The 24146-nt window shown below is 44.1% G+C and overlaps 1 protein-coding gene across 3 annotated transcripts in view; it reads right to left on the reverse strand.

Moving 5' to 3' along the window:
• The window catches only part of FANCL (FA complementation group L), a 79633-nt gene extending 65857 nt beyond the window's left edge, over positions 1-13776 (reverse strand). The window contains exons 1-5 of one of the 3 annotated variants that reach the window (XM_089777520.1): positions 13289-13776; positions 10451-10509; positions 9190-9250; positions 5192-5248; positions 1768-1865 (exon numbers count right to left, since the gene is read on the reverse strand). In XM_089777520.1, the coding sequence (XP_089633646.1) occupies positions 1768-1865; positions 5192-5248; positions 9190-9250; positions 10451-10509; positions 13289-13381 (368 nt within the window). In that variant the 5' untranslated portion in view covers positions 13382-13776. The remainder of the gene's footprint in view (positions 1-1767; positions 1866-5191; positions 5249-9189; positions 9251-10450; positions 10510-13288) is intronic. The other 2 variants (XM_089777519.1, XM_075925523.2) reach the window with 2 other exon arrangements.
• Between the last annotated feature and the right edge of the window lie 10370 nt (positions 13777-24146).

Below are 24146 nucleotides of genomic sequence, written 5' to 3' on the forward strand. Positions count from 1 at the left end.
CCAGAACTTTACTCTTCCAATGGTTAGAAAACTTTGTCCAATTTCAAGCTTGTTCATAGCCAATTTATATCCATTTGTTCTTGCGTCATTTCATCTCTGCTACTAAATGCACAGTAAGCAGGAACATCTCAAGGATTAGAGCCCCCTCCTTCATCTGGCAAGCTATTTTCACATAAGGCATACCCAGCTGTCTCCCTGTCTGGAACAGTTACATTAAAAATATATTATAAAAAATGGTGGTCTGATTGACAACTGAATCAATATCTTATAACAGTGTTTCCCAAATGGTGTTCCCTGGAACCCCGGAGTTCCATAAAGTGAAAATAAGGATTCAGTGAGAAAATTCCATTACAATAACATTTTATGATTTAAAAAATTAATATTTAAGCATTTATGAATTTTATTGAATACAATTTTCTTTTGTGTTTGCCATGGTAAGCGTCCCTGTGTAATGCCAGCTTAGCCAGAGTGGGGATGATGATGTCACTATCAGTACCCACTCTCCCCACCTCTAATATCATCAATTCACAGACACTTACCTTCCTTCCTCCCCCCCCCTCCCCCCCCCGCATCTCCCTCCTGTTCTGAAATGTGATTTGTCCTTTTCATATGTGTTCATTTTTTTTAATTGTATCCTTTGGTATATATGGTTGTGACTATTTTCTTCCACTATTTGATCTGAGGAAGTGGGTCTGGCCCACGAAAGCTCATCATCTAATAAACCATCTTGTTAGTCTTTAAAGTGCTACATTGTCCTGCATTTTGCTTCAACTATCAGTACTGAGTGTGCAGTCAGTCAGTGGTGCAATCGCCTGTTATAGACCACCGTAAATCCCCGTACTCACACTCAGTGGTCTACTTTTTCATCTCCATATATGAGACTGTTTTTAGGGGCTCTGCAAAATTCTTTCGAGTTTAAAAGGGTTCCGTGGACAAATAAAATTGGGAGACACTGCCTTATAGGATACTACTTGACCAACTCATTTCCAAATAACTGATATGCAACAGATGCTCATAAAGAGACCAAGTTCCATGATGTTGATTTTGCTTGTATGAATTCCCCATCTCTAGTCACAGCAATATGAACATCTGCCACACTCAGGGCTCAGAAAGAGCTGGAATGGACCCAGACAGTTTGCAGCCCAGCGCAGGCTCCCCCAAAACCACACTCTTCCTCTTCTACACTGTGGAACCACAATGCATCCCTGTACAGAAGCCTCCATGGCTGCAAAGGAGTTAGAGTCACCTCTCAGACAATGTAATGTACTTTGATGTGCTAGTTTGATAGAACAACTGTGTGTCATAGAGGCTTTTATGAAAGGATAAAACATTTGCTGGCACAAAAGTAGCTTTACCTATTACATGTAACTCAGATATGGTGACATCACTTATCTTCCACTATTTAATGAAAAGTGTCACGATCAAATGATACACAACTTAGGGAAAAAGCAGGAGGGAAAACGAGAAAGAAGTTGTATTAAAAATATTGTCTATGCTGACAGTTTATAGCACACATAAAAATTGATTTCTTTATAGTAATATGTAGCATCTTACCCTTCAGGTCATTTTTTTAATAGCATGATGGGCCTTTTGGTTAATAATAGTTTTAGAAAAGCAAAAGGCAGTAGATTGTTATTTTCACTATCAAACTGTTTGACCTGTACAGATTAAATTAATTGACCAAAGGTACTTTTAAAACAGATATGCTGAGTCCATTCATCCAAAAGCAGCATAGATATTCCAAAGGTAACGAAAACCAAAACATACTTATCCCAACCCAATGTTTCTATATCTCTGACAAGAGATGAGTAGTATTCTGGAGGCGGGGGTACATGCAGCTCTTGTGCATTCTTTAGAGCAGCTTCCTGTTAAAAGAATATTTAAAGACGCCATTATAAATGGTACACCATTCAGTATTTTGAATCTATTCACAGTCATACAAGTCATTCAAAATATTAAGTTTAAGTAAAATTAAATTATAAATTTGTTTGTTTTAGCCTCTAAATGAAGCAAATAAAAGGATTTTGGTTAACTACTTAACATTTTTAAAAACAGATATTGACACTGTAGTCTTTACATGTAAATATCAAGTATGCTTTAAATTTGTTTGAAATAACACTTCAAAATGTAAAATGTTCTGTTAAGTGCACAGCTTGGAAACAAAGCTGAGGAAGAGCTGGTCAAGTGCTTGTTCCCAATGTCCTAGCAAGCAATTTTCCCTGATAACAAAGTCAAGGGCCATAGAAAAAAAATCATACCATATGTTCCATGTTGTGCTCATGAACAGTGCTACTAATTTCCTAGAAGCATGTTTAAAATGTTAAGTTAGTATACTTCAAATTTTATTTTTTTACTATTTCCAAGCCAGCTGATCAGTGGCGTTCAATGACTCTTCTCAGGAAGATAGATGAATAGCACCACGCAATGTATGAAAGTAGTCAAGGGCTGAAATGATAATCCAGGAAAGATGAGTGGGGAGTATGGGGCAGAAGTGGAGATCAATGCAGATGTGAAAACATAACTTGAGGCCTTAATCATGAATGGGAATTGGCTACAGAACAGTCAGAAAAAACCCAGTTCGAAGGAAGACCAAGGCAACCAAGTTGCAGACCAGATTTGTACAGAAAACAGTACCCTTCAGGAAAGTTACGGATGCACCAGGTGAAGTTTCTATGATAGAACTGCATAGATCTTATTGCATTAAGTCCCGTTCACCTTCCCAAGAATTTGTTTCTGTGCCTAAACTCCTTTCAGTTCAGATTGAAACAAAAGTTTTCATCAGGTAATCCAGAGCCATATCTCTAGTTAACTCAAACAGACCTCAGCTAGGAAGACAAAATATCCACTCAAATGAAGAGCGCTAAATAGTGGCTTTGGGAAAATGAAAGAAAGAATGCCCCTACTATTTAATTTAGTTATTTAAAATATTTTTACCTCGCCTCTATTTAAAATATTCTAAATGGGAATATCAAAAATGGATCAAAAACGAGGCCCAGGTTTTGTTTTTTGGAGGAGGTATACTATGGCCAATTTGGAATAGATATGTTAGTCATATGGTGGGAATTTTCGAGCTATTAATTCAACATTCCATAATGTGTGATTGTGAATTAAAAGCAGCAACCAAAGTCTTTAGTCATAATGCCATATTTTCTTAATAAAACTGCCTATTACAGTTAAGATATCATCTCATAACTCTTTCACTCTGGCTCTAAGTTGGCTAAAAGTCCCCTTTTCGCAATACTAACAAAAGATTTTCCAAAAGTCTTTTAAGTAGTGTTTATTAGCATATCTGTAGCAACCTAAAACTGAAGTGTACAACAGAATTCCTGGATCCGCAGCAATAGGCACCTATTTCTATTTTAGATGTCTCTTTGTAATAAGAGCTAGAAACAGCAACGTTAAAACAGATACTGGAGCAAAATTCTACAAAAAGGAATGGAAAAATCATTTAATAAACAAAGTCCTCCATATTAGTTTACAGACAGAACATTAACTAATAGATTATATTTACATTAGTTAAAATAAGTGAAATTTTGGCTTCATGAAGAAAAAATCTGGACGCTCAAGGACATTGACAAAGATTTCCCCCCCAGGAGATATAAAATAAAATCAATGGATGGCTTTAAAGAGCAGGGAGCCACATAAGAAGTTCTGGTTGATATTTCCATATATTTTGCTGCAACATTCTCAATTTAAATGTTTATTACTTTGGATGAAGAAAGACTCTGCTGAGTCAATCTACAGAATATTCATAAAACATTTATTAGCATTATGCTGTTTCACAGAAGACGACCAGCCCTTTTTGTGCGTGTAGGAAGTAGTTTGTAACCAACATGCAAAAAGCTACATACAGAGCAAAAAGAAACTGGCTACAGTTGCCCTGGTGTCCAGCCAGGCAAAGACCGAGACAGAACAATTGACATAGATTGAACAATTGGCTCCTGAGAGACCAAGGAGATCCATTCATTCCTCTGTAGTCCAGGCAAGAGAGTGCATGCTGCTAGGAGCCAGTAGTTATGTGTGTTCTTCATGCAGAGGAATCTCAAAGGGGAAGGAAACATGTCCGTGTAGCTGGACATAGGGGAGTAGAGTTCAAAACAGTGAGCAGTGCTACAGTGAACAGACCAGGTATGGCAACCTACTGAATGCAGAGTCCACAGTGACACTTTGTTGCCACAAAAGGGTCTATAGCTTGTCAAGATGGTTTTATTTGTCAGTAAAGTATGAGAGTTTTGCCAGCAGTACTGTAATGTGATCACTTCTTGTCAACAAGCTTTCTTTTGTCCAAAGCTGTGTAATGCAGACAAGGCCATCGTAGCAGCAACAATGGGAAGATTCTGGAGGGTCGGGGTAGAGCAGGAATAGTGTAGTAGATACAGCTGTCAACATTCCCAAAGGGTGTATCTATACTGTAAAAAACCTATAGCAGTCAAGAGACTGGATTGTAAACAAGACAACTATATTTTGTATCATCTTACCAAATCAAGTTACGTGGAATGCATTACTCCAGTATAGCTGAAGGGTGGAAGAGTTCAGTTTGCTTATAAATGTAGAACCTCCCCCTTCCTGCTCTGGAAGACGATATCAAGAGAATGATCCTCTGTATCATCCACCCCAAACATACAAAATCATGGTAGTAATTTCTGTATCAGTGTCTCAAACTCACAGTGCGCAAGCCATCTACAGGTTGGAGCATGTTTGCAGTCTAACCCAGCAGAAGGTATGTCTGAACCCACCACCAAACCCAGTCACTGCCCTGCTCTCTTCCCCCCCATAGTACCCTGCCTCCCGAGGGACCCGGTCCCGGGGATTACTGGAGGTGAGGGGAAGAGGAGCACAGGAGGGGCCTTAGCATGGGGTAGCGGCAGCAGCTAATATATTTCAGACTGTAGATGGCCCATGGCCCATGAGTTTCTATCAAGATGCTTAAAATAACAAGGTCACTTACTGAGCACTGGATTATTACTTCTAGAATGCTCACTCAAACAGTCCAATGAGTAATTATCAGATATTATAATTACTAAATATTTAGCAACTAGCTGTCTGTACTACTAAAATTGCAATATTCTAATAAGATGAATTTTAAAACTTTAAAAAGCTAACAAATTCTCATAGCTTTCTAAAAACAGACAAACAAAAAGAAAGAGAAAACTAAGACTACTTGAAGATTCCCTTGAAATATACTACTCACCAAAATAGTTTTAAGCTCCACCATAAAAGTGACCAGGTCAGAACAGTGTTGCAATCTCTGGAGAGAAAACATTATCAATTTTATTTCCTTTATCCAATATGCTTTGGTAACAATTTTAGTTTCATTATCCATTTTCTGGTATTAGAATAAATCAAAGAATGTAAAACAGGGAAAAAAATTAAACAGATTTAAATTATATTTTTAAAAAAACAGAACAAACCAATGTCATGGTCAGAAATTTTACTGAATAAAGTAAGTATTTTTTCATATAATTTAACTGAATCTGACAAACAATGAGAACACGCAGTCTTTTATTCACAGCCCCGTTAAAAATCTTCTCCGTTCAACTAAAATTAAATTTAAACCACATCCTCCCTGTAGTGGTCAATTGTGGAAGAACTTTGTACATGCTAGTTTAGGGGTAGTAAGGCCTGCATTCTTTCCCCCCTTTCCCTTTTCCCTTTATCTGACGAGCCAGAAGCAAGTCTTTGGGAACATACGCCACTTAAGGTAAGCATTGTTGCCAGTATAGCAAGAACAAATATAAGATAAGGGTAAAGGGCAAGAACGCATAAACAATTCTGTTTACCCTAACGTACTGATCACGTAAACAAGGCCAAAGAACAAGATGATCCAGATCAGAACCAGATTGATAACTAACAGCTAAGTCCTACCTCAGCATGTAATGAGTAAACCCTGGAAATTTCCAAACTGCAAAACAAGGCAGGGAAAATTGGATTTAAGGCTGCCTGAGACCCTAGCAAATCGGACTTCACTGATAGGCTTTGAGTACCGGCGCCTCGGAAGCTGAGACAACCTCCCACTTCGTCCGCAGCCTACCCGGGGTCCCAGGCTTGCAGGAAGGGACGTAAGATATGCCGATTCTTTGTTATATTGTTCTTCCATTTATGGGACACAGCTGTTAGCTGTCAAGAAATAAACTACTTGTCTGCGTCTACACTGCACCCCTTTTCCAGAAAAGGGATGCACATTAGACAAGTCGGAATTACAAATGAAGCGGGGGATTTAAATATCCCCGCTTCATTTGTATAAACATGGCTGTCGCTTTTTTCCGGCTCGGGGCTTTGCCGGAGAAAAGCGCCAGTCTAGACGGGATCTTTCGGAAAATAAAGCCTTTTCCGAAAGATCCCTTATTCCTCTTAAAATCAGGAATAAGGGATCTTTCGGAAAAGGCTTTATTTTCCGAAAGATCCCGTCTAGACTGGCGCTTTTCTCCGGCAAAGCCCCGAGCCGGAAAAAAGCAGCAGCCATGTTTATACAAATGAAGCGGGGGATATTTAAATCCCCCGCTTCATTTGCAATTCCGACTTGTCTAATCTGCATCCCTTTTCCGGAAAAGGGGTGCAGTGTAAACACAGCCCTTGTGTTTCACAGATACCTTTGTACTTTGGGAACCCAGTGTCGGACCTGAGACTTACTCTGGCCGGCTACACTCTCATATTTGGGTGGAATAGAACATTTAAACTTTAAATCCCTAATTTCATTCCTCTGAGTAATACATCAAACTCTGCTCCTAAAGAGCAGGCTGCAATAAGTAAGTTTTGTTTGCTAGCTGATGCTATGTATGTATGAGTACTTTCTTTGGCAATTTTTTTTGTCTATCAGGAATGTGAAAAAGCCATCACTTGACCAATGTAAGTTTCACTGACTTAAGTGCAGTTGTAGATAGCACTATACCAGTAGCAAAGCATCTCACACCAGCTATCATTACTTGTTGGGGTAGATTTAATTATGCTGAAGGAGAAATCTCTCCTATGGTCATAGAGCAGCTATACACAAGCTCTTACAGTGGTACAGTTGCAGTGGTACAGCTGTGCCACTATAAGATCCAAAGTGCAGACACAGCCCTATACTAGCTTTTTTGACAATCTTAATGGGATCTTGGAATGAAGGTAGCTGTCACAGTTTTGTAGCCAGGGTAGCCCTCTCACTTTCTGTGCTCTGATCACCCTTCTTCTACAGGTTGGACCTCCCTCCTCCTTAAGACCTAACCAGTCCCGAGTGACGGGATTTGCCAGATCAGGGGAGGTCCCTCCCATCATGGCCCATGCTGCTCTGCTGCCCCCAGCTAGAGCTCCAGCCCAGCCGCTACTGCTCAGCCGCAGGGGCCAGAACTCCCTGCTGCACTGTCCCCTGAGTCCCCCCGCAACATGAAGCACCTGGCTGAGTTGCCATCCTTCCTCCCCGCCGCTCCTCCCCTGCAGCCCAATCTTCCTATACCTGGGCTCTGTGGTCGAGGAATATCCATGGCCCTGCCGGACCAGACTCCCGGTTAAGGGAGATACCACCTGTACATAAAGTCCATAAGGATAAGTTCTTGTGAATAGTACCAAAGAACAGAACGAAAAAAAAATGAGGTAAAATACAACATTTTCGGTAGTGGGCTTTTAAAAAATAGCTCCTCATAAGATGGCAGCTGCTTTGATGTAAAGCATTGGTACAACTTAATAATTTGCAAAGACTGAAAATTTCAGGAGAATGGTAAAGTTATTTTTACAAATCTTCACTTATCTCTTTTCAGGCTAAAAAGTAATTCTCCAATCACCACAAAACAATACAACTTTGCTGTACAGTTAATAGAATGTTTTCTTAAATACTTTTGTATGTTGAGGAGGAGTACAAGCTTTTCAAATGTAATATTCATATACAGGCAGTCCCCGAGTTACGCGGATCCGACTTATGTCGGATCCGTAGTTACGAACGGGGATTCTCGCCCCAGAGAACTAGAGCAGCGGGACGCCTGGTCCCGCCGCCCGCCTTCTCCGGGGTGAGAAAAGCTGCTCCCCGTCTCCCTGGTCTGCTGGCGGAGCCAGCAGACCAGGGAGATGGGAGCAAAGCGGCGGAGCACCGGGGGCTGGACCCGCGGCCGCTTCCAGATCAGCTGGAAGCGGCGCGGGTCCTGCCGGGTGCTCCGCCGCTCTGTGCAGCGTCTCCCTGGTCTGCAGACCAGGGAGACGCTGAACAAAGCGGCGGAGCACCCGGGGCCAGACCCGCGCCGCTTCCAGCTGATCTGGAAGCGGTGCGGGTCCAGCCGGGTGCTCCGCCGCTCTGTGCAGCGTCTCCCTGGTCTGCAGATCAAGGAGACGCTGAACAGAGCGGCGGAGCACCGGGGGCCGGACCCTCGCCGCTTCCAGCTGAAGTGGCGAGGGTCCAGCCCCCGGTGCTCCGCCGCTCTGTTCAGCGTCTCCCTGATCTGCAGACCAGGGAGACGCTGCGCAGAGCCCCGGAGGACCCGGGCCGGACCGCGGCGCTGATCTGGAAGCGCCACGGTTTGGCCCGGGTCCTCCGCAGCTTTGCTCCACGTCTCCCTGGTCTGCTGGGGGGAACGCAGCTAGTGCCCCCCCCAGCAGACCAGGGAGACGTGGAGCAAAGCCGGGGGCCTCTGGTAGAGCAGGTGGGGCACTGCCGGTTGGTCCCGCAGCACCGCTTCTTGGCGCTACTGGACCAACCCGGCAGCACCCCAGCTGCTCTGCCCCAGGCGTCCTGATTCAGCTGCTGATCAGTTTCAGCAGCGGCTGAATCAGGATGCCTGGGGCAGAGCAGCTGGGGTGCTGCTGGGTTGGTCCAGTAGCTCCGAGGAGCAGCCGCGCTACTGGACCAAGCCAGCAGCACCCAAGCTGCTCTGCCCCAGGCGTCCCAAAGTCAGCCGCTGCTGAAACTGACCAGCAGGTGACTACAGGAAGCCCAAGGCAGAGTTGCTCTGCCCTGGGCTTCCTGGAATCAGCTGCTGATCAGTTTCAGCAGCAGCTGACTTGGGGACGCCTGGTGTTCTTATCTTGAATCTGTATGTAAGTGGAACTGCTGTCCAGATTCAGCGGCTGTTGAAACTGATCAGTTTCAGCAGCGGCTGATGCCAGTTCCGACTTACATACAGATTCAACTTAAGAACAAACCTACAGTCCCTATCTTGTACGTAACCCGGGGACTGCCTGTATTTCAAGCTCACAGTTGTTTGATAAAAAAATAATATACTATACCTGTTTCACAATCTGGTGATATCCATGCAATACTCTTTTTAGATGCCAGCTACATTGTATCCTAGAAATGCAAATTTCAAAGTTTTAACTTGAAGTGATCTTAAAACAAGGAAGCAGCAAATGAAACAAGTGCATATCATAATTTATAGGCTAAGTTCTTTTGCCCCGTCCCACCCAAAATCAAGAAAAAATATTTTCCAACTTTGAATTTTTATACTAAAATGAGTTATTTATTTTTAAATGTCACTTTCTCTAACTAGAGCTCTTTAAAAATTAATAGGTAGACATTTACCTATAAGCCTGTCTACTCTAGGTTGAAAACAACAACATAATTCTTGTAAGTTAATATAGCTTCATAATAGACACTATAATTTAAAAAAAACCACACTATCTTGAAAATGTCAGAGTTAACTGCCACACATTTTAGCTGGGATACTGAAGAAGACAACAAAAGTATGTATCAAAAAAATTATAAGCATTAAGAGCTTACAAGAGTTAATTAGTTATTGCATTATAATCTGGTGACAGTTAAAATAAGAAAATAATTTTAACATTTTCTGAAAATTAGTATCTGAAATACTGATCAAAGCAACATATTTGAAAAGATTTTCATCTTACTCAATGCTCTTTGGGTCAAGGTCTATGACTTGGATATATCTGTATAACTCTTAGAACAATCGACACGCAACCCTACTTGGGCTCCTAGACTCTACAATAAAATCAATGTTAAATCACTGCCATCCTTAAACACACTTGTTTTCAGGTACTTACAACTCAATGAAAACAGTATGCTTTGGATGGGAATTTCACATAATCATTAGACAAGGAGGGAAAAAAACCCACAGAAGTCAGCTAGGGCACATGTACACAGCAGCATTATTTTGGAATAACTCATGTTATTCCAAAATAACATAGTGAACATTTACACTACAAGTTTTTATTTCGAAATAATCTCGAGCTGGAGGACTTCTTACTCCGACTCATGGTAATCTGTATTTTACGAGGAGTAACGGAAATCAAAGGAAGAATGTTCTTCCTTTGACTTCCTATGTAGACAGTGCCAAAAGCCGAAATAAGCTATTTCGACTTAAGCTACTTAAGTGATGTAGCTGAAGTTGAGTAGTTTATTCTGACTTTAGCGCTGTTACGTAGATATACCGTTACTCTGTGAAACTAGTATTTATATATGCGCACTCACTCATCTCTCCATAGTACATCAGAACAAAATGTTAAAAGTATTTATCAGGAAATATTACCTCACCTTGCATTTTTCAACTGAAAATCTGATGGTAATAGTATCCTTATATGGAAGTCTCTATCCTGGGAAATAAGTGTTTAGTTAAGATTCAAGTTTGCAGATATAGCAATTAGAGAAATACAGAAACAACTCATAAAGTAAGCTGCTATGACAAAAAATGGAGAAATAAACTTAACATGGACATTTTTCTGCATCAAAAACTGCATTATTCCAAACATTGTTTCTTTAATCAGATAAGTGTCATACTCTTGTTTGTAACCAGGTAAAGTATAGTGTGCAATATTTCATCTGAACAAATTGAAAGAGGGAGAAAAGGATAGTTTTAGGTAAGAGAACTCTGAAACTTTCTTAGTTCACACAGTGAAGACTTTCAAGGTGTGTCTACACTGCAATTAAACACCTGTGGCGGGCTGTCGTCAGTTGACTTGGAGCTCCGGCTATGGGGCTATAAAATGGCAATGTAGACATACACATTTTGCCTTAAAGTATGCAATTCCAGCTATGTAATAAACATAGCAGAAGTCCACAAACCTTAAGCCGAGTTTGGCACCATCCTCACAGCAGGAAGTCGATGGGAGAAACACTCCACCGACTTCCCTTACTTCTTGCTGGGAATAGAGTTTCAGCGTCAACAAGGGGACCCTCAGCATTCAATTTAACAAGCTGAATTTTACTAGACCCACTCAATTGAACTCCCGAGCGCTGATCTTCCAAAAAGTGAAGACACGGACCAAGAGACATGTAGTCTCATACAAAATTCTTACAGGCACTTTATTTTTATTTTAAAACCACCCTACAACTCTTAAGTTAAATAACGGTACAATTATACACCAGAGACTCCAAAGACTAAAACTGAAAGTCATCTAGCATGCAAGTGGTTTTAAAATTTTAGCTTAAAATTTTGTTTTATGAAGAAATGTGCAGTTAGGAAGAAATAGCTGCTATGCCTCTGAAGTATCCCAGCTAACACACAGCTTCATGAAAAAGTGGAACCAGTTCATAAGTAATCACTCAGATGTGTGCGCACCTGAACACACTGTTCTGCAAACTATAGAAGTCCATCTGATAAAGACATCACAGCCCTAGTCATTTCAGGACAATGTAGCACTTTAAAGACTAACAAGATGGTTTATTAGATGATGAGCTTTCATGGGCCAGACCCACTTCCTCAGATCAAATAGTGGAAGAAAATAGTCACAACCATATATACCAAAGGATACAATACTATGTGACTATTTTCTTCCACTATTTGATCTGAAGAAGTGGGTCTGGCCCATGAAAGCTCATCATCTAATAAACCATCTTGTTAGTCTTTAAAGTGCTACATTGTCCTGCATTTTGCTTCAGCTACCCCAGACTAACACGGCTACATTTCTATCACTATTCTAGTCATTTCAGTGTGATTAAAGTTAAACACAGTACTGTGTTTGAAATATCAGGCTTTACATTACCTTATACAAAAAAATCCACATTATACACATTTCAAAGAAAGCAACTATCTATATAACTTGAAATTATAGTTATGAAAGCATCGGAGATGAGGAACATAGCCATGATTAAATCAAAACAAAACATACACACACTTCCATGCTGAATAGCTCATTTTTAATAAAAGGATAATTACGGGCCACCTTAAAATCTTGATTTGTCATCAAGACATAAGACAAGTCTACAATGTTACACTGGTTTGAATAAAGAGGTGCATCATATCTAAGTTAAACTACTGCAGTTTCTGTGGTAAACAAGGTTCTCTAATTGCTTATTTAAGTCACTAGCTGGTCAGCCATAACATCAGCAAAGACAAAAATAATGTCTGGGGGAAAAAAATGTGTCCTAATGTTGTTTTTTAAGTTATGTATTTACATTGCTCCAAGAAACGGACATTCCAAAGACACTGTCTTACAGTGGTTTCATAGAATCATAGGACTGGAAGGGACCTCGAGAGGTCATCGAGTCCAGCCCCCTGCCCTCAAGGCAGGACCAAGCTCTGTCTACACCATCCCTGACAGATGTCTATCTAACCTGTTCTTAAATATCTCCAGAGAGGGAGATTCCACCTCCTCCCTTGGCAATTTATTCCAATATTTGACCACCCTGACAGTTAGGAATTTTTTCCTAATGTCCAATCTAAACCTCCCTTGCTGCACTTTAAGCCCATTACTCCTTGTTCTGTCCTCAGAAACCAAGAGGAACAAATTTTCTCCTTCCTCCTTGTGACACCCTTTAAGATATTTGAAAACCGCTATCATGTCCCCCTTAATCTTTTTTCCAAACTAAAAATGTTTTTTCAAAAACAGAACGACGATAAAATATACTCCCCATAACCTTAACTTTCATCATATATTACAATTCAGAATTTTATTGCATTTAAAATATCCTCCCTACTCCAAGAAAGCAAATGTAACCCTGAACTTTCCAAGGGTCACATAACGATGAGTCACTCTTTCATTAGGGTACCAGAAAAGTAGCAAGAAGTAACTAACTTTAAAAGGGGCAGTGGCAAGTTGGAAGTCACATTTCTCCGGCTAATGATTTGGCAGAAACAGGAAGCCCTACGTCCGCTAGGAAAAGCTACTGGGGGAGAGGGACGGGCTGGGGAAGTGGGAGGAAGGGCTGGGACAGGGTCTCTCCCCTTTATTCTGAACGCCGTCAGCTTCGCGCGTCAACCTTCACTCGGGTCAAGTACGGGACCTGCAGTGACAACAAGGAAGAAGTGGCCCGAGAGTCTATTGTGGGGCCCTGGCACCTCCGCTGACTTGGGGAGGGGGGGGGAGACTCCGTCCCGCGCTTAGTGGGGGGGGGAGGGAGAGGCTGACTCCCTTGGGGCGGCGCTGCCGGTACCTGCGCGGTGACGAACCCCTCGTAGACGCTCCCCTCGCGGTTCTGAGGCAGGAGCAGCGGGCACTGGCGCAGTAGCGCCCCGGAGCCGGCCATCCCCCGCCCCGCGCGCGCCTCCCTCTCTCGGGTTCGAATCGAATCCCACGCGCCACCGCCTCGCGACGGGTTACGCGCATGCGCCGCCGCCGGTCGAAGGCGCCGGGTTCGGTGGGGCGGGTGGAGGGGGCGTGGCTGTGCCGGGGGTGGCGCGCGCAAGTGCTCAGCGCTGCACGGCTTTGGGAAAGTGCCACCTGTAGCGCTGGGCTTTAGTTCAGAGCTTCTGCCCTGCTCTGCGTGCCTCAGCTGCCGGGGGAAGGTGAGAGCCCTGGGCCAGGCAGCGCAGCTTCGAGCCACTGCCCCAGTTTAGCCAGCAGTTGGGAGCGTGCGCTGAGTGCAGCGCCCAGCCAGGGCTGTCCGCCTCTCGGAGCCGAGCAGTGGATCCCCACTCCCCGGCTATTGAGCTCTGCTGCCTGGCCCGGAAGGGCTCGCAGAGTCCTCACCAGCAGTGAAAGTAAGTGGGTGCGGAGTGCGCAGCTGTGACAAGAACTTTGGCTGAGCTGGGCCTATTTGAAATCCTGGGAAGATGGGCGGGCAAAGCCCCTCCCCAACCTTATGGGAGGGACACTGAACCCATGTTCAACTCAATCCAGGGGACAAAAAATGACAACAGGGTCAAGGAGTGCGGGTCACAGGTTTAAAATAAGGGAACCGGATGGGGACACCGAGCAGAGAACCCCAGACAGCGCCCACTGCTCCTCAAAGCTGTCGATGGAGCCAGTGGTCACCGCCCAGAAGAACTCTGCCCGGATTCGTGACAGGAGGGAAGAACGGAAGTAGACCCCCCACACACAGTTGCAGAGAACCCCCCCCCCCCGTCTAACATCCTCCTCCTGCTATTATAGATGGCAGCTTTCGCTAAGGCCAGGAGGAGGTTGACGAGGAGGTCTCGCGGCTTTGTGGGATCACAGATTGGGTGTGTGTAAATAAAAAGGTGAGGGGAAAAGTGCAGCCAGAACCTCAATAAGAGGTTCTGGAGGAGCCGGAATAGGGGCTGCAACCTGGCGCATTCAAGGTAGGCATGCGCCAGGTTCTCCCTCACGCCGCAAAAGGGGCAGGTGTCCGGGATTGGGGTAAACCGTGCCAAGTACATGCCCGTGAAGGAGCCGCCAACTGATGTCCCCGACGGGCCGCGGAATTAAGGTGGAATAAACGCTGGCCCATCGGGGTTCCCTGCCCTCTATAGGTCTGAGATAGTCCCGCCACTTTGTATCGGGGCGGGACACGAGGGTGGGGAAATGCAAAGCATGAAGCACGAGCGTGCGTGTACAGCTGTTCCCTGGGCGCGGTCCGGAAACAGACCGGCTGCAGATTTTGCAGCCGGCTGGGGGTCCAAGTGTGGGGAGGCCAGGGGGCCCGCGGGACAGGGGCCCAATAATAAGGGACGGAGGCTTTGCAGGAAGGGAGGGGCGGGGCGTCCCCTCTTGCAGGGCTCTCTGTAGGAGATCTGGCTGAGCTGGGACAGAAGCCAGCAGGGAGCTGTTTTAAAAGCAGGCAGGGACCCAGGCTGTGATAGGACAATTACCTGTAAGAAATTTAAGTTTCTTTCATCCCTGGTTCTCACTACCCCAATACCAGTAGCAGGCAAAGGTAGCAAGGGAAGGATGAAGTCAGTACACTTGGGAGAGTGGTACCTAAAAGGGGGAGGCGTGACCATAGATTAGGAGAGCTCCTTACAGTTTTCTGATGTTATATTACAGTATACTGCAGTACAGTGTTAGAACATAAGAACGGCTGTACTGGGTCAGACCAAAGGTCCATCTAGCCCAGTAGCCTGTCTGCGGACAGTGGCCAGCACCAGGTGCCCCAGAGAGGGTGGACCAAAGACAATGATCAAGCGATTTGTCTCATCCCATCCTTCTCCAGCCTCTGACAAACAGAGGCCAGGGACACCAATTCTATCCCCTGGCTAATAGCCTTTTATGGACCTAACCTCCATGAAATTATCTAGCTTCTCTTTAAACTCTGTTATAGTCCTAGCTTTCACAGCATCCTCTGGCAAGGAGTTCCACAGGTTGACTACACGCTGTGTGAAGAAGAACTTTCTTTTATTAGTTTTAAACCTGCTCCCCATTAATTTCATTTGATGTCCTCTAGTTCTTCTGTTATGGGAACTAATAAATAACTTCTCTTTATCCACCCTCTCCACACCACTCATGATTTTATATAACTCTATCATATCCCCACTCAAGTCTCCTCTTTTCTAAACTGAAGAGTCCCAGTCGCTTTAACCTCTCCTCATATGGGACCTGTTACTATACTAGGCACTGTCCAAACTATGAGGAAGTCACCCCTTCCAAAAAATTACAGTCTAAACCAACAAAATAGTCCAAAGATAGAGGCAGAAGAAGTACTATTCCCATTTTATTGATGGAGAATTGAGGCACAGTTCTCAGATTAAGACAGAGATAAAATGATTTGCTCTAGGTCATTCAGGAGGTCTGTTGCAAAGCTAGGAATTGAACTTAGATCTCTTCACTCACAGTCTTGTGCCTTAACAACAAAGCCAACCTTTCCCCCTGTACAACAAATACTGGGACATATGCACTCTGGGTTTGAGATGGGAACAGCCATGTCATGGTTCTAGTGTTTTGCTCCCATTCTGCCCCTAACTCACTGAGGGAATATTGAAGCAGTGCCCAAAAAGGATATTAGATTAACTTTAAATGAGAGATAAAACTTAGTTCCTAAGAATTACTATAAGACTTTATGTCAGTTCTACAATAGGTGCTCACAACAGTCTATGATTTCCTATATTTAATCTTGGTGGTGGTTAACTTGCAAATAGGTAAGTCATTAGAGATCACCAGTCCTTCAATTTATTGGTCATGTTGCGTATGAACAGAAGTAGCAGTTGCATTTTCTACAAGAGGATGCTTATTTGCTTTTGTCACATCACTGGATTTTGAGGGGAGCAGCCAGATCACTGCTGCACCCATGGGGGGGTGTTGGCCCCAAAAATATCAAATATCAAAGGGGGCCATGTAAGGTATTAAACGAAAGCTTTCCTTCTACTGGTTCTGTATATGCTATCCATATACTTGAATAGTATCTGGGTGTAGAATTATGAATATGTATTCTGTGTCAATACTGGAAACTTCTCTGTTTGTGGCTGAGCAATAGACAAGGAATGCTCAGCCCATAGACATGCTAATGAGTAAGTCTCTATGGAACAATAGCCCTCTATAGGCCAGGGACACACCTCAAGGAAGGTAACTGATACCTAACAGCTACCAGCAGGGAACACAGGGATAGGCCACTGGCCAGGTGACTTGCTGCAGCCAAGAAGAGATGAGGAAGGAAGTATATAGGGGCCATGTGGCATCCTCCATTGGGTGCTCAGCTCAGCTCTTCATCCCAGATGCAGCATTGCAGGGATCAACGAGCCAGAAAGAACTGTGGACCCATCCTGACATAGGATGTACACCAAGGACTTTTAAGTCAACAGTTATAACCTCTGCTGTGAGCCTGCATCGAGAACTGGGAGATTTGATGCATATAACATATGATACTTTAATAACCTTACTCTCATGCTTTTCTTTCTTTTAGTAATAAACCTTTAGATTTTAGATTCTAAAGGATTGGCTTAGCGTGATCTTGTGGGTAAGGTCCAGAGTGTAAATTGACCTGGGATCTGTGGCTGGTTTCTTGGAATCAGACAGAACTTGTTCGGGGAAGGTGAGATTGGGTCCTAAAACCCAAAACCCCTAACCTGTGCATGAGACCCGGGGCCATCTGGGCACGGATATTGCTGGGGTGTTGGAGGGGTTTTGCTCGTGAGGATTCTGGCTGGCCAGGCAGGCAGCTGAAGCGCTATGTGGGATTGGTTTGTGGCCTATTTGGGGGAAGGTCTCCAGTCTGGGGGCTATAGAGAGCCCCGAGTTTGAGCAATTAGTCCTGAGCGGATGCCCTCAGCAGTGCCCAGACTCAGCCCGGTCCATCACAGCTTTAGACTATTCAGTTTCCTAGCCTCAGAGGATCCTTGAAAATGTGAGATTTTACTCACCATTTCAAGTATCAATGTGCTTTTTGACCCCCCAACAATTGATGTAATACTGTCTTTAACTTACTTTGTGCCAGATGCTTTCTGTTTGCATATGTTTATGAGCATCTCATTACATAATGTCTCACCTCAAATAGTTAATCTGATGCTTCACAGTAAATTGCATCCTTAATTAATAAATAAAATGTGCTTTGGATCAAAACATTTTTCTCTTGAACTGTTTTCTTTCAATGTGTATGTTACACTAATAATTACCTTATTTAATTACTTGGTACCTGTGTACCTTATCAGAGTTGGTATTAGCATTAATAGCATCTCATACAAAACTAAAGAAGCCCCATCCTTCTTTTTGGCCAGATTCTTTCAATCTCCAGGGTTATAGCAGATGTCAAATAATATGTCTCTAATCACGAATAGTCTTTGTATAAAACTCACAAAATACAATACTCTAATAGTAAAAAACTTAAATGAATCAATTTCTAAGAAATGTATACTCTGATGACCAATATTATAAACATAATTTTCTAAACCTTACAGTTTAAAGCCTCAAGTTTCTTGATAAATACAATTTATTTTTGAGTACTGGCTTGAAACATGCTGAATTAGGATAACGCACGTCATACTTGTTGATTTGGCATAAAGATCACAATTTCCATTAAATAAACCAAAAGTGATATGAAAGAAAATTATTCTTAAAGAAAAATAAGCATTGGGAGCCAGTCTGACAACCACAGATCACCCTTTCATCTAATTAAATATTCTCATGTATTAATGTAACGAAAAGCCTAAGGGTATGTCTACACTAGGGAATTGTTTCAAAACAACTTATTGCAAAATAATAACTCCCGAAATAACTATTTCAAATTAGCGTGTCCACACTACAGGGAAGCCTCTAACTTAGTTCAAGGCAGGCTCCTTAATGTGGACACACTACCTTGACTTAGAGCCTCAGTAAACACTGGGAAGTGTTTACTTTGAATGACTCTGGGGAGTAATTATTTCAAAATATAAGCAGTGGAGCATCTACACTATTTCCAAATAAGCATTCCTTGTGGAAAGCAGGAGTTGTTATTTCAAAATAACCAGCCCATTACTTTGAAATAATGTGCTTGGTGGTGTGGATGCTCCAAAGGGAGTTATTTCAAAATAACTCTCTTATGTAGACCAGGGCTAAGTGACCACCCAGATATGTTAACTGGCTCAGACTGCAATCCATGATGCTCTACTCTTGAAAAGAAAGCTAGTGCATCCACTGAAAAAATTCAGTGAATAAGCTGCAGTTTCACTGTCCCAAAGCAACATCTTTCATTTCTGGTACAGAAATTTTTGAGGTATCTAATTTCCTCTACTAAATTGATAGCCAAAAGGTTTAATTTATGCTCTACAATGCAGTAAAGTTAAGCATTTGATTAAGCCTCATTGAAGTTAATAGGATTTCAAGATGTGCTTATAGTTTAGCACATGCTTAAATGCTTTGGTAAATCAAGACCTGTAAAAACTATACAGTGTTAAGTAGTTGTGACAAATATGAGGGGAAATTACCCATTGAATTTGACTTAACATAAGAACTGATATTAGTTGGGAGTTTTAAAACAAGGCTGAACAAAACACTAGCAATATACTATAAGTAAATTTATTCTTCATTGTCAGCGAGATGAATTTTTCCATATTTAATCATTATGATTCCGAAAATATTCCAACAAGAGGCCAAAGTTACTTCATTTTTGCAAATATGGGCCCCAGCACTGGGAACCAAAGGACTGATGGTTGCAAAGAATCTAATTCTTTCAAGGATTCTTTAGATGTTTGTTGCTGGGAAAAGATTTGTTTCAGTGATAGTATGTGTTGCTGTATTATTTGTCTTGTGATTATCATAAAAAGATGTAGTATTGTGCAAAAATACGGTTTGTCTGAAGTAGAGCCCGTCAAAAAACAGTAAAAAAATTTACATACATATGATTGAGAATCACAGAATTGAGTTCAGTTTGCTTAGACTTGTGATGTTATGTTATTTATAATGACTCTGTTTTCATTCAGATGTTTGGTTCCCATAAAAAATTCACAGATTTTATCCCAAATAAATTATTTATCTGAAAAGTCATGATGAAAGTTTGTAATTCATCATTTACCCAGTTAAATCTTGCATTCATTTAGTTAAAGAGCAGAGACAATATTTTGTGACTTGGGTGACAAAGTACACAATATAAATACCCGACACTCAAAGGGAATAGTTCTTAAACAGCTACTAGAGTGGGAAATACTCATCAAAACTTTTCAGTAAACATTTACCTTCACTGAATATGTTTTAAAAAATTGGGATTAATTTGAAAACCATTCAGTAACTAAAAAAAGGTCAACATGGAAGTAAAATGTAATAAAATAATTTTATGGAAGACAGAAAGGTAGAAATGTAACATTAATCTCCCTGTATTAGTAGCTCCAACATAAAGTTACAAACAGAAAATAGAATGAACAATTAAAATAATGCAAAATTATAAACATTGTTACTTCTGAACTTAATCAGAACCCAGTATCATCTTGCTGATCTTTCTCAAGTGCCCTTTTCTTTTTAGCTGTATTTAATGTAATGCAAGAACTAAAAACAAGGACAAGAGACAGCAGCATGTGACCAGAAAGCCCTCTTCAAAGCAGGGGGGGGGCATTAATATTTGATGGGGGGGGCACTAAGATTTTGAAAAGTGGTCAAAGACTGCACTTTTCTGTGGAGGGGGTGCAGGGTCTAGGTTGGAGGCTGGGTGCAGAAGGGCGCATGGGGTAAGGGACTATGGTGCAGGAAACTGTGGAATCTGGGAGGGTATTTGGAGGGAGCAGGGGGTTGTGACCTCAGGAGATTGGAGTGTACGGTTAGGAGTGTGGGTGCAGGAGAGGTTTCTGGCTTGGCTGGGGGAGGGGTATAAGAGGGGGTACAGGGTCTGGGAGAGAGTTGTCACCTGGGGCAAGGGGTGCAGACGGTTTGGATGGTGATCTGCGGGAGGGAGTTTGGATGCCAGAGGCAGGCACTGGCTGGGAGGAGTTTACCTAAGTGTCTCGTAGCCAGCAGGCTGACGCACCCTCAATGCAGGCTGGGCTCCCTGCCTGCTGCAGCCCCACCCCTCTTGAAAATACAAGCTGCTCCCTCCACATGGCTCTCAATTCTGGGTGGGAGAGGAGGTTGCGCTGCCCCAGTCTCTCAGGCCAATCTCTCAGCTCCGATTGGCTGGCTATTTCCAGCCAATAGGAGCTGAGAGATTGACTGAGGTCAGTTCTTATTGGCCAGTGGATTCTGGCCAATAGGAGCTGAGGATTAGGCTGGAGGCGGAGAGATCGCGAGAAGCCTCCCTCTCCCTGCAGAGCAGAGAACCGCAGGGACTGTGTTTTAAACCCTGGCAGCTGCATGTGCCTCAGGGCACCAGCAGGGTGGGCTGCGAGCTGGGATCCGGTGGCTAGGCGGCCCAGATCTGGCCCCCCAGCTGTATTTTGGCCAGCCCTTCTATAAGGGAATGTCTATGCTAGTAAATTATTTTGAAACAAGTAAAATCAACATCATAACTCCTGATTTAACAAAATTGAAATAGCGTGTCTGCACTACGGGAAAGCATCAAAATTAATGAGTTATTCTGAAATAGCATGTCCACACTGATTGGAGCCTGGCTCAGACTTAGAGCCCCCAGAAGCACCCTGTTAAGGGCACCAGGAGGGCAGGTACTTCTTGTGGCTGCTTGGTCAGGCAAGCTGTGACACGTGCTTTCAGGGGCTCCTCTCTATGGCCGCCTCTCACACGCCACTCCTCCACTGCCTCCCACCTCATGGGAAATAAAAAGGATGCAGTGGGCATGTGCCTTCTCATGCTCTGGTTGCCGTTGCAAATGCCTCAGCACTCACAGCATGGAGCCAGAGCTGCTTCAAAGCAGTGCCAGGCTTACAGGCCTCATGCTGTGCCTCATGGTGCAGTACTTGTAGACTGCCCACATGTTGCTTCAGCAGGACGAGGATCAGGACCTGCAGGATGGACCCTAGTGTGGCCCGCAGGTCCTGCTCACCCAGGTCTTGCTGCTACTGCCGCTGTACATGCCCCTCAATCCCCTGGACTCCACAGAATGCCGCTTCACCTCTGACTGGGGGGACCTCATCATGCAGAGATGTGACAACCAGAACTGGCTGCAGAACTTCTGCATGCGGAAGGCCACCTTCCTCGAGCTCTGCAAGTGGCTCGCCCCTGACCAGGTGACAGAACTCTTGCATGTGACCCAGCATTCCCAAGTAGCATAGCCATCGCCTTCTGGAAGCTAACCATGCCTGACTGCTACTACTTTGTCAGTGTGGGCAAACAACAGCCAGAGCTGTGCTCCTGCAGGTAGTGAAGGCCATCAATGGAGTGTCATCATTCTGGAGAACGTGAACAGCATCGTGGATGGCTTTACCACCATAGGTTCCCCAACTGTGTGGCGGGGGACATAGATGGCACACACAACCCCATCCTGTCCCCCAACTACTGGGCTTCGGACTACATCAACAAAAAGGGGAACCTCTCCTTGGTGCTGCAGATCCTTATGGATCACAAGGGAAGCTTCACCAACATCAACATCAGGTGGTAGGGAAAGGCACATAACGACCGCATCTTCCAGAACTCCTGCCTGTTCCGAAAGATGCATGCCAGCACTTTTTCCCCCCAACCACACCATCAAAGTGGACATGCCCATCATCATCCTGAGTGACACAGTCTACCCTTTGCTCCTCTGGCTCATGAAGCCATATATAATCTGGACCCCAGCAAGGAGCATTTCAACTCCAGGATGAGCAGGTGCCGCATGATGGTGGAATGTGTGTTTGACCCCTTGAAGGGAAGTCTCCTCACCCTCTGGACCTCAACGAGTGCATCATCCCCTTCATGGTGGCAGCCTCTATCAGATAGAGGCAGAAAAGGGGGGGGGAAGAGGGTGCATTTGAAAGAGGCAGCTTCGCACAGCTGAGCCCAGGATCAGCTGTGCAGCACTGCTGTTTTGAACGCTGAGTTCCCAGCTGCTCCTGCGTTCTGGGCTGAAGTGCTGCACAGTGCCCAGGATCAGCTGGGGAATCCACAGCTTCTCCTGGGTTCCACAGAAATGCCGCTCTGGAACCTGGAATCAGCTGGGGAGCACCCAGCTTCTCCTGGGTTCCAGGCATGCAGCACCCCACAGCTGAGCCCAAGATCAGCTGAGCAGCACTGCCCCCTTTGAAATGCCGAGGCCCCGTTGAATACTGCCTCAGCATTCCAAAGAGGCAGCGCTGCACAGCTGATCCCGGGAGCCCGGGGTCAGCTGGGTACTCCTCTGCTGATCCTGGGTTCCATGGAAATGCCACACTGGAGCCCGAGATCTGCTGAGTCCTCTGGCCTGAGTAGGCCAAGAGAGGAGCGTGCAGCCCCTGGCAGCCCATTACCTGCCCTCATCTGTATGTAGGGAAAGTTATAGAACTCACCTGAAGTGCCTTCCCCAGGTTTGTCCGAAGCCTCAGAGACATCCTGGGGGGAGGGAAGGGACAGCTCCAGGGTGAGGAGCAGGTTCTGTCTGGTGGGCATGGTCACCTGGCTTGCTTCCTCCTCCTTCTCCTCTTCCTCAACATTGGCTGCCACTCCACCCTCCTGGAGGCTGACACCAGGCATGTCCTGGCTGGACTCCACAACAATGGTGGGGGACGTGACCAATCCCCATCCTCTCCCCTGTATGGCATCTAGCTGGTCATAATAACGGAAGCTGTGCAGTGCTGCCCCGGAGCATCTGCTTTGCTCACTGGCCTTGTGATAGGCCTGCCGGAGCTCTTTTATTTTCATCTAGTACTGGTCAAGTGTCTGGGCGTGGCCTTACTTGGCCAGGCTGGCAGCAATCCCAGCCATAGAACTCTGCATTTCTCTTTCTGGTGTGGAGTTCCTGGAGGTTGGTCTCCTTCCCTCAGACCTCGATGAAGTCCAGGGTCTCTGCACTAGTCCAGGCTGCAGGTCTCCTGCATCCCTGGCCAGGTGCAGCCAAGGGAGCAGAAGGAATGTTGGCAGCTGTGGGAGGCTCTGAGGGAGCATTGGAGTCAATCATGGCTACCTCGCTTGCTGCTGTGTTGCATAGGGCTCTCACAACTCTCCATGTGGCACAAGCCCTTCTCCTGCTGCCAGGAGTTTTAAGCTCCACAGGAGAAGGGGAGCAGTGGAGATGCCAGGTAGGCCAGAGCAGCCAGAGCTGCAGCTGAGAGGCACCTCTGGAGGCCAGTTATTTCAAATTAACATCACTGGAGCATTCACACTAACGCTATTTCAAAATAACTATTTCAGATTTCACGTAGCGTTGTTCCCCAAGGAAAGCAGGAGTACGGACTTCAAAATAACCAGTCCATTTTTTCAAAATAATGGGCTTGGTAGTGTGGATGCTCTGCTTATAAATTTGACCTAGTCTAGATGAGGGCCAAAGCTCCAGTTTATAAAACTCTACCCTAGTTAATTCTGAAGAGTCTAAAGCATTTTTAAATGGAATGTAATTAAATAATATTAAAAGAGTGTTTTGACATTCTGGGAGTTTAATGTTGGTTTTTTTTAATGAAGCCCAGAATCAATTAGGAACATCTCTCTCAAAAGCCACACTATTCAGGCTTCATCAGGACAGACTATAACTACTATTTAAGACTTAGACAAAAAATATAAAAGGTAAGCCCTGTTTTTTTAAGTAAGCAGTTTTGTTTTCTTGGACCCTGATTCTCTAGATGATGTGATCAGATGTCCACAACTCAAGCACTGTAGAG

This window comes from Pelodiscus sinensis, chromosome 3 (genome assembly GCF_052426305.1).
Source record: "Pelodiscus sinensis isolate ZL-2025 chromosome 3, ASM5242630v1, whole genome shotgun sequence".
Lineage (NCBI taxonomy): Eukaryota > Metazoa > Chordata > Testudines > Trionychidae > Pelodiscus > Pelodiscus sinensis.